This window comes from Melanerpes formicivorus, unplaced genomic scaffold (genome assembly GCF_026170545.1).
Source record: "Melanerpes formicivorus ecotype bairdi unplaced genomic scaffold, bMelFor1.0.p_v2 SCAF_29, whole genome shotgun sequence".
NCBI lineage: Eukaryota > Metazoa > Chordata > Aves > Piciformes > Picidae > Melanerpes > Melanerpes formicivorus.
In genome coordinates this window covers 4,108,165-4,125,732 of record NW_027142381.1, presented here as the reverse complement: position 1 = coordinate 4,125,732, position 17,568 = coordinate 4,108,165, and the positions used below count along the sequence as shown (strand labels likewise).

The window sequence follows — 17,568 nt, the reverse complement described above, 5'->3', positions numbered from 1 at the left end:
TTTGTTTAAAATGGAACCCAGCCCCTTAAGGCGACAAGTGACTACACAAGGCAAATAAATAACACAGCAGAGCCTTAAAGTCAGTAAAACAAACTGGAAACTTTGCTATTAGCCTTCAACGTTGTAACAATAGCAATAAAATAATAATAACACCAAAAAAAAAGAGAACAAACATTTCTTCCACCTCAATTCTCCCATCACCATCCAGTTTGTTCAACACTTTAAAGCTCAGGAACGCCCCAGCTCTTCCACAGCGGAGCTGGAGGCTATTCCAACTTTTGGCAAGCAGAATTGGGAGACTCAACAGAATCAGAAATAGGAAGGTTGGGGGGGAACTAGCTGTGGGGCACACCTGTAAACGTGTTATACATCTGAAAGTTACACACACGTGCAGAGGTGGTACAGTTTAGAGGTGAAACAGAACTATCTGTGACTGGCCAACCACACATTTCTGAACCTGGACTGACACAACACATGATCACTATATAGTATCACACTACAGTATTATACTATATAGCATTTGATACATAACATGGAGCAGGGAATCCATAGGCAGACTTTTAAAACTAAGTGTGTGGCAGACAGCTAGCCATCTTACAGAAGGTACAGCATCAAGTTTCATTGTCCCACTGTGAACCCAAGATTCAGGAACAATTTTACTAACAAGAATAAAAACAATCAAAACCAAACCCATGTGCTACATACTCCTAATGAAGAAAGGAAAAAAGGAAAGGAAAAAGTGGATAAATCTAAGCAAAAAGGGGTAGGCAAAAGTTTTGGGTTTTGCTTCCTGTAATGCCCCATAGGGTCCAGTCTGATTTTAGGACACACCACCTGCCGCTGACCTCGATACCCAGACATACGTGAACCGGTAATTGGCCACAAACACCCACGGTGAGCACTGGGTGGGTCAGAACCCCCATTTCCACTTCATTCATTGCTTGCTCTCCCACTGGACCCTGTGTGAACCTTCCACATGGGGGGGAAAAAAAACAACCAACCCACCCAGAAGAACCACCCAACCAACCCCAAGATGATTTGGATGCACTACAGGAGCCGTGATGGGACAAGAGCAGGTTACACAGTGGGGCTGCCCAGCTCTCTCTCTCTACCACTGCCAGGAAATTTTCCTTTCCTGGGGAGGGTAATTATTATTATTATTTTTTTTTTCCTTTTTTTTTTTTTTTTTTCATTATTTTTAAATTACTATTTTTATTTTTTTTTTAATTTCTAAGTCCTCCATTTGTTTTTTGTAATAAAATATATATATTTTTTTAAATTTTATTTTATTATTAAGAGATAATTAGAAGCAGAGCCCAGAAATACACAGACTGCATTAAAATATAAAAAGAACATTTTTTCCCAAGGGGCAGGGTGCAGGGAGCCCACCACTGGCATTCTATGGACAAATTGATAAAGGATTCAAATTCCCATTTTTTTCCCTCTTTCTTTTTTTTTTTGGGTGTTTTTTGGTGTTTCTTTTTTTCCTTTTTTTTTTGGTTTTCCTGATTTTTTAACATTTTTTTTTGCTTTTTTGTTTCTTTTTTTTTTTCCTTTTTTTTAATTTTTTTTTTTCTTTCAGAGAAAAAGATAAGTCAAGAAAAGGTGAAAGTTAGCAGAACTCAATTTTCCTCTTCAGTTTTCCAATGAAAATGGGAAAGAAATCCGGCACATTTAGTGTTAGACAGAGCAAGTATGAAGCACCTACGGTTGAAAGCAGAAGGTAATTTCTCTCTATTGTTTTTTACCACCCCCCTGCTCCCATTAATACAACAGTGGGAACAGTGAGGGTTTTTCTTGTTTTGTTATTTCCCCCCCCCCCCCCCCCCCCCCCCATATTAACTGCCTAAACAGATTGCTTAGTTTTGCATGTTGTCTCTTAAAATGAAGTTAACTCTTCAGCTGCAATAGTCCAACGTGTAACCGGAGCCAGGTCAACTGTGTGACTTCAACCATGCATCCTAGAACTGCAGGATTAACCATCTTTTCCCCCAGAAGAACGATGCTTTAAGACAATTTTTTTCCCCAGCACAGGATTGCTGCTTTACTCCTGGCAAAAACATGCAGATTTAGAATTCTCTGGAACAACAGAAAGGGGGAAAACAAAAAAGGAAACTCTGCAAACTTCAAGGCGTTTCTCCAGCATTCGATGGAAAACAAAACAAAGAGAAGATTACAAATAGGGGAGGTCTAAGGAAAGGGGGAGATGAAGGATGCTGAATCATCCTGATTTCCCTGTGATTAGTGTGTGTCACTACAGTCACAGAACGAGAAACAGAAACCTTGTCAAGTGGAAATGCCCCTCCAGTGGGTTGCTGTCGCCCGTGGGGACGGCAGCAGGATCTTTAGAACCGAGCTTGTAAATCGAGTCTGTATTTGTTAATCACTTGCATTCACTCTTTCAACCAAAAAACAACAACAACAAAAAAAGGCCAAAAAAAAAAGCAAAAAAAGAAAGAAAAAAAGAAAAGGGAAAAAAAAAACAAAACAAAGAAGGAGGAAAACAAAATTTCTCTATTCAGTACCGGAGATTAAATAATCACGTGTGGAGTCTCGTGGAAATAAATTTTCAGATTCCTTAAGAAGTCTAATTACTTTCAGTTGCCATTTTTAAATAACTATATATATATATTTGTATATATTATCCTGTGATTCTAGTTATGGTTCCTCTGCTGCACTGAAGATTTAGAAGGAGCATAAAAGCCTTTTGTCCCCCATGAACAGCACAACTGCTGCAGAAAGGTTATAACAGGCAGTCTCGTCTTGCTACCTTCATTGATCCGGGCGATCCATGGCTTCATTGTAAGTGATTATCCTTTTGGGATCTGGAAAGGAAGCAAAATCCTGAATTATTGACAAGCTACTTACAGGACCCATGGCTGAGGATATCCACAAACTACCTGCCAAGTGCTCAGCTCTTAAACTTCCCTGTAGGACCCCAGTGACACTTTCTCCTGAGCCATGGTGCAGCAGCACAAGTCTCCACGTACAGCTCTTCCCATAAGCTAAATTAGAACATCTTCACAGGTGACTTGTGGGCAAACACCAGAACTGAAAACTTATTCTTGGGTGTGACATCCAATACCAGAAATAGAAAGCAATTGTGTGCACATGGCAAAGACTCATTAAATCTAATCTGACACAGCTTTTACTGCTCTTTCTGAGACTCTGCTTCTCTCTGAGCACCCCATTAGAGTAAAGCTTACTGTCCTGACTTAGTGATCCAAACCAAAATAAACCCAGACTACCAATAGCAGGCACTGAGAAACTAAACTCAGCATCTCCAGACACCAAGCCAATCCACTCTCATCGCCCATCCCAACAGCGCAGGGCAGAAAAATTCAGGGTTTTTTTTTTACTCTTCCCAGTATTCTTACCTTGCTTCTGCAAATTCCAAACTGATTCCATTTCTGTGGAGGCAAAACAAGAAGGCCATTGTTACTATGCAGACTGATACTGCCATTAGAGAACTCCAAACATACTTTAATTTTCCAAGCATGGCACAACACTGCTGCAGTTCTGCTGGCACTCAGACAAAGCCCAGCCCACCCAACCCTGGCCCAGCCCACAGGACTAGTCAAATTTGACATGAATGGTCCAGCAAGAAGAGGCAGTGAGATGTCTATGACATGGTCTTAAGGGTCAGAAGGCCAAACCAAGCATCAGAAACATCACTGCTGTTCTCAACTCCTACAAATCACAATGTGACTTAAGGCTTTACTACTCTGGCTCCAATGCTGCTTCACACATTACAGCCTTCACAAGTAGCCTGGAGAGATGATTTTTACAAGTTGATGCTTAGTGTGTGTGAAATCAGAACCGCTGGACAAAGTGAGTTTCTCATGGTTCACAGCATGCATCTGCTGAAGCACACCAGGCACAGATGACTCTCCTAACATTATTGCAAAAGTGCTGCCAGCATCATCTGAGAACAGGGTGCAATGCTCAAGACACCCAGCCACCTGCTTGGCTTGCAGTTCTTGCCCCCATTTACCTCTACAATACACCTGTGGGCTAAAGACAAACACACCTCCCCCCGCCCCCCCCAGCTCTCCCTGCAAGAATACAAGCTTTTGTTTACCTAAGAAACTAGAGCAAAGTAAAATGCTCTTGTAATTGCCAGTAAGAAACAGAAGGTTATTCTAATTCAAATAGCCCCAAATTAAGTCATGTCTTTAGAGCTCTATTTAAAATAATGACATTTAACCACTACCAAGTTGGAATTTTGGGAGCTAGCATATCTACAATAACACTGACTGTACCCTGTGCCCAAGTGTATGAGACCAAATTGCAGGAAAGGTGCATTTAGTAGGAACACAACCTACAAGAATAATCTTTCAAGTCTCTCTTCCACCAGGAAGAAGGGTGATTAGACCTTGTAGGGGCTAGGAATGGAGTGAAGCAATGAATGAAGCAGCTACATGGTATGGGCAGTAAATCACAAAAGGAGGCAGTAAGTAAGCTAGCCAGCATGGGAAAGGAAGAATAAAAAACCCTACAAAACCCATGGCCTCAGCATGATGCGTGCCAAGTGTCACCTCAATCAATCGCTTGCATGTTCACGTCCCTTCTCCAAGCCTTCATCTGTCCTTTGTCCTCCACAGCCTCAAGCTCCCTGGGGCAGGAAATTGCATGCAAATAAATATCCCCAGCCCTCTCTGCACAATTAAGCCTTTTGTAAGGAAGGCCTTGGCAAAATTTTACAAGGTCTTATTTTTGCCTCATGATAGTAAGAGCAGTACCTTGCACTTTCATCAAGGGAACCCAAAGTGCTTTGGGAACAGTACCCAGCCTCTAACACCTCAGGGATATAAGCAACCTGGCAAGGGACTAACCTCTCTCCCTCTGCCTGATGCAGATTCCCCAGAAGTAAAATGAACCAGCTACTAAAATTACCTCCAGCAGAGCTAGCTTTCCATTCAGTGAAGTTGAATGCATCATTTCCTAACCACTAAAGAACATCACCTATTTTAACAGCTTTCCCCAAAGGCAGAGGACAGAACTGCTCTCAGGTTGGTTCTTCCTCAGTAGAGCAATGTTCAAGCATCAAACAGAAGGCAGAGGCTGACACTGCCTACTGCTGCATCTCCATGCAAAAGACCATTCCATTTGGTCCTAACTTCACTGGACATGAACTGCTTGTATCAAGATGTGCCTGGCAGTAAGACAGACAGCAAGATGCTATCAAGACCACACCAGAACCCTTTTCAGTTGTCACAATTCTGTTTTGAAAAACAAACAGCAAACCAATCTTCTCAAACTTCAATCTTCCCTTTCTTTCTTCAGAAAGAAAAGGTAGCAGACAGTGTAAAATGCCTTGTAAATCACCTGGAGGTGGTGGATGGCAGATGAGCAAAACTGGATGTGATACTGACTGCTGTCTGTCATCAGAAGTGCAAGACCCTCTCCTCTATCTGGCTAGACAGACCTTAGAGACCAGTTTGGTAGACAGGCAGCTCTTTTCCTGAGCCTGCTTTTCCAGGGTGACTTTGAGCAAAGTCTCTTGTAACTACTCATTCCTGCATGGGAAAAGGGGTGTCCTCTCCATGAGTCTGAGTCCACCCCCCTCAGGTACTGACCCTAAACCTAGTACTGCTGCTTTCCAAAGCAGGTGCTCGAGACCTGATCAACAGGCTGTGGTCACTGTTCCCAAGCAGCACACGTGGCTGGGGAAATGGCATGCTTTCTTCTCAGAGGACTCCAACCCTGCTGGAGAAAATGCCATCAGCAACCTTTGCACAACCCAGCCTTGAACAGAACTAGGTCACCTCCTGTGCCCCTTCCAAATCTCATGTTTTCCAGGATTTTTTACAATGAACTGGCTTCTCCACTGCCCTCCAGCTCAGAGTTTGCTGAGGAACTGCCCAGAGTAGACAGCCCCAGCCACATCCACCTAACAGGCATCAGGGAGAGAAGCCACTTTTTCTGAGGACTGCCACCAAAACAAAAGGTCAGTTGGGGAAGGCTTTGATGTCAGGAACAGACTACAGCACACTCTGGTGAATTGTGCTGAGATTCCTTCTAAGTCAATAAACTTTATAGCAGACTGGTACATAACCTTGGAGGGAAAAACGACATCTCTGCGTGCTAACTCGTTCAGACAGGCACTTTCATACAGAGTTTCCTTGCTAGAGAGTCTGCCCCTGCAAACAGAAGTGTCTGCACCATGCCATGGTACCAGTTCTTTGTTCTTACAAACCTAACATAGAAACTGACAATTGTCCCTAAAATGAAGCACTTAAAAAATAAAACCACAGGAAAGAACAAACAAAACACAGGACACGATGATTAAGTTAGGGGATAGCCCCAGAAACAAAGCAAAGACTAAAAATTCAATGCTGTGGAGACTCAGCACTGCACTGAACACACTGCACTCATCCTGACAACTGGAAAAAGCAGAGACTTGAGGAGAATTAAATCAGCTTGTGCTCTACAGCTGAGGCTCCACAAGACCATAAGCCCCCTTCCTCCCATCAAGGGGGATGGGAACCCAACACTCCCCTCCACCCTGATGTAAAGGATGAAATTGCTGAGTTCACAGCTCTGCTATTTCTTCTGACCCAGTTAACCATTCCAGTGAACGCCACTCCCGGCTGGCCCACGCTGCCTTGCTCTATTTCCATGCTGTTCTTCTGCTTCTTCACGCGAGTGGAGATGCTGGTGCCATGGAGATGCTGAGAAGGAACAAAGTGGTGGCACAGCCAGACACTGGGGGACAAGGCAGAAGAGGGGAGCACTCCAGCTTCCTCTTCTCTACCTATGTGGTCTTTACTACTGTGTAGCTGAACTGGAGACCTTTGATTATTTGTTTTTTCAGCCAAGGACAAGCAAAGCACTCAGTGAGCTTCCCACCACGAACTCTGCCATAGAGATCCTGGTGCTAGTGACACACAGCCTGGCTTAGAAGACTGCAACTGCCCAAGCATGATGGAATTCTGACAGTTACTCTGATATGAGACATTTCATCAAGTTATCTTTAAAAGAATGAGTGAATCAGGAAGAAGATACTGATGCCAACAGAAGTCAAGCTGAGATACACCCACCCTCCTCTTTTGAAGGACCCTAAATATCCTCAAAGATCACTTTTCTCTCAAAACAATGAGGATTTTGGTAATGCCACACTAAGGCAGAGGTTCTGTTCCAACCTAGAAACGGACAGTGTCCCTATACTACTGTCTCTGTCTCCACCCACATAAGCAGTTGGTCACCAGTGCTCAGCTAATCAGCTCCACCTTGCTAAATCAGGTATGTCACCTGTGAGTGTTTCAAGGCACCGGCACAAACAGCGAGTGGCACATGCTGTCACTGAAGGCAGCAATGGTGAGGGATTGTGTTTTCAAGTCAAGCAGATCAGATTCAAGAGAAACAACCTTTCTGCTTTTTCAAAAGCAAAAATGAAACGAAGGTGCAGAGCAGGGCCATAGAGGAAACCAGCACAAAAACCATCCAAGAGAAAAGGGTGCATCATCAGCCCTGCCAGCACCTTCCCACTGCTCTCACTTCTGGGGGAAAAGCAGCCTGAGCACACTCAGACTCCTCCACCAGCACTTCACTTCTTGGCCACTGAGCACAACCCCCCCAGCAGTGGTTTAAACAGGATTACCCTACCAGAGCCAGCCTGCCCTGTGTGTTACCTTCTCCATCCACCCTTTCCCAAGGAAGCTGGAAAGCAATTGCAACCTGTAATGCTCCTTGCAGTCACTGGGCAAACCACACACGGCAAAGCCTGCCTTGCTGGAACAAAGCTACTGCGTAAGTTGGAGGCTTTCCCATTGCCTATCAGCAGTCCAAACCAAGGATCTACATAACCTGGTCACAGCTACAAACAAACAGAGCAAAATAGGGTGCAAGCCTGGGTCAGATACATCAAAGCACTTCAACCACTCCTGCTAGTTTTTCCACTCAAAGTCCAGAGCTCCATCCTTGCACCAAACCAGTGCACCCAGAGAAACTCAGGGCAGGGAATTGCACCAGGACTACCCTAGTGCTCCACACTCACCCATGTCTGTGCCCACAACTGTTTCTCTTTGTGCCCATAACCCCAGGGGCAGGGCAGATCAGATCCGAAGAGCAACCTATTGAGACTTTGCTCAAAAGCAAACAGATCAATCTCAAGAGGGAGAAGTTCACCCTCCTCTCGAAATCATAACCAAACAATCTGAGGATCCAACTGCCCAGACCACCCTAACCCTGGCAAACCCCTATAAGTCTCCTGAGTGGGGAAGACAGCTTGTAAAAAAAACCAACCAAGTGAAACTGGTCCTTTCCTATTGCAGAGGAACTGGTTGGATAAGAGTAGAACCTGAGGAAGATGGCCCAAGATAAACTGAAAGAATGGTGTGGGAATTACAGGGACAGCTGTGCAGTGGCTGAACACTCCAGCAGCTCTTTTGTGGACATTTTGCAACACACTGTGCCACAGGAGCTCACCCATAGGGTGATCGTGGCCATGAAGAGGAGATAGCATTTCTATCTGCATGAGGCAAAGGAAGGTGCTGCAGCTCCTGCCAACACCCCTTAACTTACCCCAGGGAACTTGAACACATACAGAAATGCAACACCCAACATTATCACAAAAGACTTGCCAAAACCTGAGACTGATCTCCTGCTTTGTAAACTAGCAACGGTATCTGAAGGCTAAGTAGGAGAAAAACAAGCTCCAGCTGTTTGGAACACTTCTATCACTGCACTAACACCACCACTGATTAGAAACATCCATCATCTTTCACCCCTAAGTAACACCTTAAAGTTGGCACAGATAAGACTCGAAAAATACATCAGCCCACAGGAGGGGTGGGGTAGGAGCCCATCTCCTCGGGGCATCACAGGGGTGCTGGCTCCAGATGCTCAAAGCCAGAGCATTCACATGCAGAAGCACGGAAATAGTCGAAAACAGTATTTTAAAGAGTGCTCTAGGTGTGGGTTTCTGCCATTGAATGTAATTAACTCTGTTGAGGAGAACCAGACTTTGAAGTTAACACCTCCTCGAGAGGACACGGGAAGGGAGTGTTCTTTATTTTCCTGTTGTTTCCATTGTTTTACCGAGGTCTGTCTTTCACACAGCCAGTGAGAAGGGGAGAGCTGATGGGTTTGCTATACAGAGCTGCAGCAGTGTCCAGGCTGACAAAAATTTACAAACTCAAGTGCTGGGAGAATTTACAAACTTAAGAAGAGGATTGCCTAAGAACTTCCCTTCTACACTGTGCTTGCTGGTACACCCCTTCTCTGATGGAAAAGGGGGATTTAGGCTGTAGGGGGGATAAGAGGGATGAGAATGGACAGCTTGCTTTAACACTGATAGACTGAGCAAAAGGTAGAAGACCCAGATAAAACCATCTGATGAAGGCTGCTCTGAAGAACACTGCAGCTTAAGATGTTAACATCATGAGAGTGAAATGACCTGGAAAAAATATTTGGAGCTATTATTTTTTAAATGACTGGGCTTGCTACTGCTGAAGGAATGCATCTGAGTTTCTGTATGCCATACAGAAAGTTTGTGATCATGTAACTTAAGAACCCTGTGGAGGGGGAAAACACAGCAAATTTGCCAAAGCTAACCAAATACCAACCTCTTTACAGAGATTATCTCTGCAAGCCATTGTCCACGTATGCATGTGGAACAGTAAACAAGAAATAAATGCTCACCTTTTTCCTTCAGGGCAGGGGATGCAAGGGGAGGGGAAGTGGGGGAGAATGAAAAAGGAACTGCCCCGTGTTCGTCAAGAGTAGGTCAGTAACACCACACCAAAAAGGAACATGCAGTCAGGCTCCTGTTAATACTGAGCCAGGACCAAAAGCCAAGAGCTGCCACAAGACTGCAGAGCTTCTGGGGCTGAGGCTAAAACAGAAAGCAAAGCCATCCCACAGGCTTCCCTCTCTTCATTCCCACTTTAAAGAGTCTGTGTTTGAGTCATTTCAATCTCAGAAAAAAAGGGGGGGGAAAAAATGAGCTGGACTACAAAGGACTCCATGAAAGCAATAAAATCATCTGAAAGATTTGGCCTACAAAGACAAGGAGAGAATTCAATCTGCAGCTTGCAGAAGGGCTGATAAGCAAAGATTTGTCTTGCCCTTGCCATAATACTCAAGAAGGGCAGGCAGAAAGTGTGTGTGAGGTTTGCTTGAAAACTAAATAAATATAAAATCACACCATGAAACATCACAGGAATATTTTTTAATTCCTTCAAAGCCATTTCATGGCCTGGTCTGCCTAAGGGAGAACTGCAACACTTTGGCAGTAGAGGTGTGAGTAGAGTCAATGGAGCCTTTTCAGAGAGAGAATATCACCTGGTAAAGCTGGACAGAGCAAGTGAGCCCAGACATTTAACCCTTTCCAATGCTGACAAGCTTAGGAGTAGCTGCTCCTTCCACTGGAATGAAGAGATAAAATGCACTAGCCAAGTATCATCCCTAGCAACATCTATCATAGTATCAGTCAGGGTTGGAAGGGACCACAAGGATCATCTAGTTCCAACACCCCTACCATGGGCAGGGACACCCCACACTAGATCAGGCTGGCCAGAGCCTCATCCAGCCTGGTCTTAAACACCTCCAGGGACAGGGCCTCAATCACCTCCCTGGACAACCCATTCCAGGGCTTCACCACTCTCATGGTGAAGAACTTCCTCCTCACCTCCAGCCTGAATCTCCCCACCTCCAGCTTCATTCCATTCCCCCTAGTCCTATCACTACCTGAGACCCTGAGAAGTCCCTCCCCAGCCTTCCATCTCCGAGACTTGTCCACAAGAACAGGGGAAAAAAACCAGCAAAGCAAAACAAAAGTCAACATTAATTAAAACCCTTGGAATGACTTACCCATGCTGTTACTGCCAACAGAAACATGCAATAAAAGCATAAAAAAAGCTTGGTTTTAAAACAATCCAAACTGCTGTAAGGAAGATACCAGGTTAGGATACTGCATGTTAAAAACCCAATAAAGTAAAGACAAAATAAAACAAGAGAATGCCCTTAGGCAGCAAGTTAAGCCATTACCTTTAGTGTGATATAGAACAGCAGCCCTCAGGTCAAAAGAACCCCAGCTATCTTTCCTTTCTAGGCCTCTCTGGTACCTCTGTTCTTTGGCGGAGGCTAGCAAATTGTTCGTAGGAGAGGCCAGAGGATTCTCTACTTCATAGTCTTTTGAAAGAAACAGTAAAGCACCTTGGCTACTGGTGTCTGCCTTTTGTAGGTCACCTGTGTGATGCGACTCCAAAGCTAAGACACCACCCTCAACAGCAGTCCCAGGCTTAAGAATAGCACTAAGAATTTGAGGGCTAGTCCGTTTATCCAGCTCATAAGCCTTAGGAAACACAGGTTGTTCAGTTCCTGAGGGGATGATTTCAGCACACTGTGAAACCAAAGTGGCAGGATACTCCCCTTGAAATGTCACTTCCATTAACTGATTATCCGCGGATTTCCCCACAACGGTTTCGGGTCCGGCGCTGGGTTCGTTTATGAAGGACAAGCCCCACTGATTCTGGAAGATATCTCCCAGGTTCTGCTGATTTGTCTGCGATGGGAAATCGACCTGTGCTGAACCCAGAAGTACAGTTTGCATATTTGAAGGGTAGATAAAAAGGCTAGATTTCTTTTGTTCCAGAGCTGCTGAAGTTGTACTCGTGTCCTGGGGTACTGATTCAGAGGAGGTTGTGGGTACAGTACTAGCAGCAGATGAGAGCAGTGGCTGGGTCCCTGGAGAATAGACACTTCCATCAGTCCCTGCTAGAATTGGCCCGTTTGAGAAGCTAGCAGAAGTCACAGATTTCATCGCAGACATGGGGACCTGGGACAGTCGACTCGATGTCTGGGCCTGAGTCTCCCCGGCAGATGACGAAGACGACGAAGATGACGTGGATGGGGTCTGAGCGGCTTTGTTGAGGTTTTCTTTAACTTTACTTGCATAACTTATTTTAGGAACGATTTTAGCGCTGCTATTGTCCACTGGAAAAACCGGGGGTGGTTTAAACAAGGTCCATGAGTCTTCTTTAGACGTAGCCGATGACGAGTGCTTCCCTTTGGGCCGGTCATCAAACTTCTTGCTGCTAATCCCAGGTTTGGCATCAGAGTTTTTTCGCTGCACATCTCCAAGGCCAGGCTTTCCCCGGCCTGCTCCACCTGCCCCAGCCTCGTACTTCCAAACAGGCTTAGTATTTTCAATTCGGTTCCCCTTTTGTTCGCTATAATCAGGCTTGAAACTCTCAAGTTCCTGTTTCAAGGCTGGAGCACCGACCTCCTGCTGCATTATTTTGTCCTGCACTAGGTTCAAGTTCTCACAACCCTTGGCGCTGTTGCGCCTGCCTTTCCGTTTTTTAGGTGTAGTATAGCCGCTCTCGGAGCCGCTGCCATCGTTGTCGGCCCCTTTGCCTACGTAGCCATTCGTGATGTAGCCAGAACTATTGGTTACCACGCCGTTGGGAATAGACACAGCCTCTGGCTTCTCTGAGGACTGGCCTTCCCTAAGTTTATTCTCGTAGGACTTCTCATTCTTTTTGTCCATGCTATTTTTCTGAATGAAGTTCTTGGGTTTGATTCCAGCCTTCCCCAAAGCACCGGCCTTCGCAGGCTGCTTTGGGGTCACGTTAGTGTCTACGAGCTGCTGGCTGCCATTGGGTACCCTGGATCCTGGGCTTGTGGTTTCATCAGAGCACAGGCCCTTCAATGACACTTCTCTTTCTCCTGCGTTACCATTCAGCTCGCCGTAGCCTAGAAGGAAGCCAAAACCAACAAGAAGCAAGAATTAGAACGTGAAATGTTAAACTTCTGATTGCAGAAAGCTGTAATCAGCCCCAAACAGATCCACTTTCCACAGGCATTTTAAACTAGGAAAACATCCAGCCTCTGACATACAAAGGCACATGCTCATTTGCTGGAAGCCACAGCAAGAAGGGTTAAGAAGAGAGTACCGGCAGCTGCTGACTCTCACATACAACAGGGTGATGTACAGACAGCAAACCAAGGCAAAAGCACATACAGATACTACGCAAAGAACATACACTGCACTAAAGATCAGTGGCAAGCTGGAGAGCTATTTCATCAGCTACTATTTCCAGGTCACAGCAAAAAAAAAAATTCCCAGGATGCTTCAAGACAGAGATTTGCTGCTGCCTTTGCTACAGATCTGCTGGAAATTCATACTGTGAACAAGGGTCAGCTCCTATCACCTCCATCAGCTCCCGGGCCTGCAAAACCAGTGGCCCTTCTTCCTGCCCTCCTCCCAAACACCACATTAGTAAAGCAGGGGAGGAGGGAAAAGAAAAAGGCATTTTCCAGAAGGACACGCTCAAGTCCAGTTGGAAGTTCCATCTCCTCACTTAAAAACAGCAATCAGCACTTCCCTACACAAGCTCTTTAGTTTTGCAAAGGCCAGCCTGATCTAGTGTGGGGTGTCCCTGCCCACGGCAGGGGGGTTGGAACTAGATGATCCTTGTGGTCCCTTCCAACCCTGAATGATACTATGATGAAAGTGGCAAGAAGTGCATTCCTGCAATCACACACCACCACTAGCAACTGGTCTCCTGCCCACTGAGAATAATCAGTATTTCAGTCCCTGGGAGACCCAACACTAGTCTGAGAGCTGAGCAGTACATTTGCTGAGGGCTCCAACTCACCAAACTCTGAGGTTATGCTGTACCGCTCAGCTCTTCTTTTTGCTTCTCAAGTTCATTACTAGGTGTTGCTGTTCTGAAGTGAATCTTGGGAGTGTAACTGAGGCAAAGCTGGAAGCCCAGGACAGTCCAGACTGAGCTACCTCTTTTTTTTTTAACATTTAATATAATCTCTGGCCAGAGACTTTACTGCTTTCAAGGACCCTGGCTACAATGTCTCAAGAGAAGCCTTGAAGCCCTAGTGAGAGACAGGGGAGCATGTTGTACCCAGCCCAACAAAGAGACTCCAGCTGTGGATAGAGCAGAGGGACTCCCTCCTACTGCACCAGCTCCTCCTCTGACTCATCCCTTCTCCTTCCTGATGATGGAAAGCAACTGACCCACCTAAGCCTTTTTCTGCAGCCACTGTGGCACAAAGCCCCCCGAAACCAAGAGCGGGCAAAACTCCAGCTCGAAAAAGAATGTCTTTGTTGTTGCCAAAGTTGTTGAAATGAACTGCTGTACAAAAATTATTGTTATTCTCACATCCTAGAGCCTCAGATGTCTGGCAGATGTAACTGCCCAAGCTCTGTGCAAGTCAGCAACACAAGAATCCTTGTAAGAATCTTTACAGAAATTCCACAAGCGAGTTTGCCGAGAGGGATCAGAAAGGATTTTACTACACACGAGGATCTGTAACCACCACAACTTCCACTATAACTTTCAAATGTGCTATTAAGAATATTAACCATAAATACCTCATCCCAAAGGAAATTGATAGGATGGAACTCTCAGCTGAGTCCAGGACTATGAATTAAGTATTGCAAATGAATGTGCAGAGGAAGCCTTCTCAATAGCAATGTGTTATAGCTGACCTTGTATGACTCAAGACTTCTGACACCACTTGTTAATGAAACAAAACAATAAGAGTGGTCATAAGACCATTGCAGATGAGGAGCAAGAGAATAAAATGAAGAACAAGATCCATTTCAGTAAGGCAGTGTGTCAGCAGTTTCTACTTCCAATTTTCAAGTATTCACAACACTCAGCTGCCTGAGTTTTCTTCAAATCAACATTTGGCACAGTTGGCTCTGGCCTGGACACAGAGGGGCAACAACCAAAATTTAGGGGAGAGGGGAAAAAAAAAGGAAAAGTGAGCAGGTGAAGATTATTTGGCAACCTCACAAATGGGTCCATAGCTGGAAAGGAAGGAGCGCTCAGATGAAGCACATATTAAAATCTCCAGGCACCCTGTGAAGGGTGAAATAACCCCTCCATTTATTTTTGCTCAGTAACTTATTTTAGCATGCGACTGGCCAGATTCCCCCCCCCAGCCTGTTCCGAGGGCTGTACGCGGGGGCACGGCGCCTGGCTGTGGGGCAGTACCAGCCCCGCTCCGGGTGCCAGCCCATCTCCCGCCTCGTTATGTAAATCAAAATTTCAAGGAAAAAAACATAAAACAAATAAAAAGTCCACAGCGTTCCGGCGGCATTGGCAATCACGCACTCGCTCTGAACGCACACTAATCCCCAGCGGGGTTTATAAGATGCAGCAGCCGGGCAGAACCCCAGGGCTGCGATGGGGTCTCCAGCCCTGCCCGAGAGCAGCTTCCCCGCCCTGCTCCCCGGTAGCCAGGACTGCCCAGCCACCGCCTCTGCGGCGTGGCCGCCCAGCCAAGCCACCAGCACGGCTCGGCTCGGCCCCTCTCCTGACCCGGGAAGAGCAGGGAAAGCAGAGCCAGCCCCTGCGCTCCCCCGGCTACGGGCGGCGGCTGGGCAAGGCCCGCGGGCCGGGCCAGGCCCCACCAGGCCGCACCACCTCCTCCCCGCTGCCGCCGGCCGGGCCGGGCCCCTCTGCCTTATCTGACTCATTGATTTTTACGCTCATCAATTTTTAACCAGCGCCTCGTCCCCCTTCCGCCACCACCCCCGCTCCCCGGCAGGGCTCGGCGCGGCCCCGGCTCGGGGCAGCACGGCCCAGCCCCACGTGCCCAGCGGGCGGCGACGGTGCCGGCGGGCCCCGAGGTTCCCGCAGCCGCGCCGGCCCCAACATGGCGGACAGGAAGCGGCCCCAGCGCGGCGGAGAAGCTTCCAGCCGGGCCGGGGGAGGAGGCGGTAAAGGAGGAGGGCCCCGCCACCGCCACCCCACGAAGGTCACAGGCCCCAACCCGCCGCCCAGTCCCGGACCTGTTCTCCGTTTCGGCGTCTCCTGGTGCGGCGGACCGCCGTGCTTGTGCTCGTGTCGGAGCGGCGGCTTGGGCTGGGCTCGGCCGTCGGACGGCGACAGGTAGGCGCTCTGCGGGTGGTGGTGGTGGTGGCCGTAGTAGTAGTGGTGGTGATGATGGTGGTGGTGGGGCTGCTCCTCCATGGGGGGTGGCTGGCGTGGCCGGGCCGGGCTGGGCGCTCGTTGCTGGGCCGTTGCTGGCTCCGGCGCGGGGACGCGGCTGGCGCGGGGGAGGCGGCAGCGGACTGGCAGCGCCCGCCCTGCAATCAGCGAGCCGCGCCGCCGAGACCGCCCCCCGCCCCGCCCCGCCCGCCCGGCGGAAAAGGAAGCGCCGGCCGAGAGCAGAGTTGAGGTAGCGTTGAGGGACTGGGCTCGAGTGTCCCTGTTCTTTAAGAGGGCAGTGGCAGGTGAGGCCGCGCTGCCGGAAATGGGGCCGCCTTGGAGCGGGTGGGTGTAATTTCCCTCCCTGCACAAGCGTGGCTGAAGTAGGCTCACTCCCCTCTCTCACTCCCGTAGGAGCCGGCTATTTCATAACCCGGCGCCGCGGCCTCGCCTGCCGACGCGGCGTGGAGGGCAGCCTAGGGCGCAGCACAGTCCCGTTTCACCCTAAATGAGCACATAAACCGCGGCCAGGCGGTACGAGGCGGGTGCCTGCAGCGGGCAGGGGTTACTGGAATAGTGTCCAGCAGGGATACGTTGGAGGATATTCGAGCAGAGACGAGAGGAGAGAGCACCCTGAGATGCCCGGTCATGGGAAGCCCGGGAAGGACGCCGCTGAGCCGCGGAAGCTCCCGCCGGAGCCCCGCTTTGCTCCCGGGCTCCCCCCGCAGCCCGCCCGGCAGTAGCGCAGCCCGGGCCAGACCCGCCGCTCCCTGGGCCGGAGGCTCTTGGCGGGGCACCATGCGTGCTTGGTACCGGGTTTAGGAGGAAAAAGGAAGCTCAGGAGCTGGTCATCCCCACTTCGGAGAAGTCCTAAGCCTTTAATGCTAACAAAATCACAGTTGAGTTGTTGCAAAGCCTTAGAGAGAAGCGGGGAGACGCCTTGAAACCTTTCTGAATCTGTTAACAGATTTCATACAAATGCAGCCCCCTGCAGCGTGTTCAGCGGGGGCTGGCAGCTCAGTGATCTGAACTCCTGCCTCTGCCCTGAGAGGAGGAGGCCGGCCGGACTTTCCCCTCGGATGGCCTCTCCGGGCCTGCGGCTCCCGTGCCCTCCCCAGTGCCGAGGCAGGAGAGCGAACAGACCGAAGGATTCTCCACGGACGGTCGGGCGGCACCGAGACAAAGGGTCTGCTTTGAATGCAGGGCAGTGGGGAACTGAGGCAGGAGTTAATTAGAAGGGTAGGAAAAGGGCAGAGAAGGATGGGGAAAACCGCAATTGACACATACAGGCTGGAGTTAGTCCTACTCCCAGCTGTTCCCTACTCCAGTGTGTTGAAGTGCCTCCAAACACACAGTGTGTCCACCAAATCGGGAGGAAGAGTGACAAAATATGATTGTGTAATTAAAGATTGTGTAAATAATGAATGTGCATAACAAGAGTAAACAGGCTGCTTAGAGGATCACAAAAATGCTATTTTCTTGCTTCTCATGGCTTGGTTTATGCCTCAAGCCCTGCCTCCCACTCCAGTCTCCTCTTGAGCACACAGGAGTTTAAACTTTCACTACCAGAAATACCAACTTCTGCATTAATATAGAGGATTTTTTCCAAGATTGAGGCACCTGAATAGCGTCAGTTCAGTGCCAAGCAGTCCCCACAGTT

The 17,568-nt window shown here is 48.0% G+C and overlaps 1 protein-coding gene and 1 long non-coding RNA gene across 3 annotated transcripts in view; one reads left to right on the top strand and one right to left on the bottom strand.

Moving 5' to 3' along the window:
- Positions 1-1,820: 1,820 nt before the first annotated feature.
- Positions 1,821-16,060, bottom strand: NUFIP2 (nuclear FMR1 interacting protein 2). Of its 2 annotated transcripts, XM_068154537.1 has the most exons (5): positions 15,770-16,060; positions 10,993-12,702; positions 3,378-3,410; positions 2,771-2,825; positions 1,821-2,050 (listed from the first exon to the last, which is right to left on the bottom strand). In XM_068154537.1, exons 1-4 carry the CDS (start codon positions 15,948-15,950, stop codon positions 2,773-2,775), a joined length of 1,977 nt encoding a protein of 658 aa, XP_068010638.1. In that variant the 5' UTR covers positions 15,951-16,060; the 3' UTR covers positions 1,821-2,050; positions 2,771-2,772. The 2 variants fall into 2 exon arrangements, with proteins under 2 accessions (XP_068010638.1, XP_068010637.1); XM_068154536.1 differs by having other exon boundaries at positions 1,821-2,825.
- The window catches only part of LOC137449225 (uncharacterized), an 18,089-nt gene continuing 16,317 nt past the window's right edge, over positions 15,797-17,568 (top strand). Inside the window, exon 1 of the long non-coding RNA XR_010989334.1 lies at positions 15,797-15,869. This is a non-coding gene — a long non-coding RNA (uncharacterized lncRNA). The remainder of the gene's footprint in view (positions 15,870-17,568) is intronic.

What these genes read in the sequence shown, in the direction of transcription:
- NUFIP2 (XM_068154536.1), bottom strand. Translation starts at nt 15,950, where the DNA reads ATGGAGGAGCAGCCCCACCACCACCATCATCACCACCACTACTACTAC. An exon ending in GACGCCGAAACGGAGAACAG is followed by an intron (nt 12,703 to 15,769) that starts GTCCGGGACTGG and finishes GCTTCCTTCTAG; the next exon opens with GCTACGGCGAGCTGAATGGT. An exon ending in TTGGAATTTGCAGAAGCAAG is followed by an intron (nt 2,826 to 3,377) that starts GTAAGAATACTG and finishes CTTCCTTTCCAG; the next exon opens with ATCCCAAAAGGATAATCACT.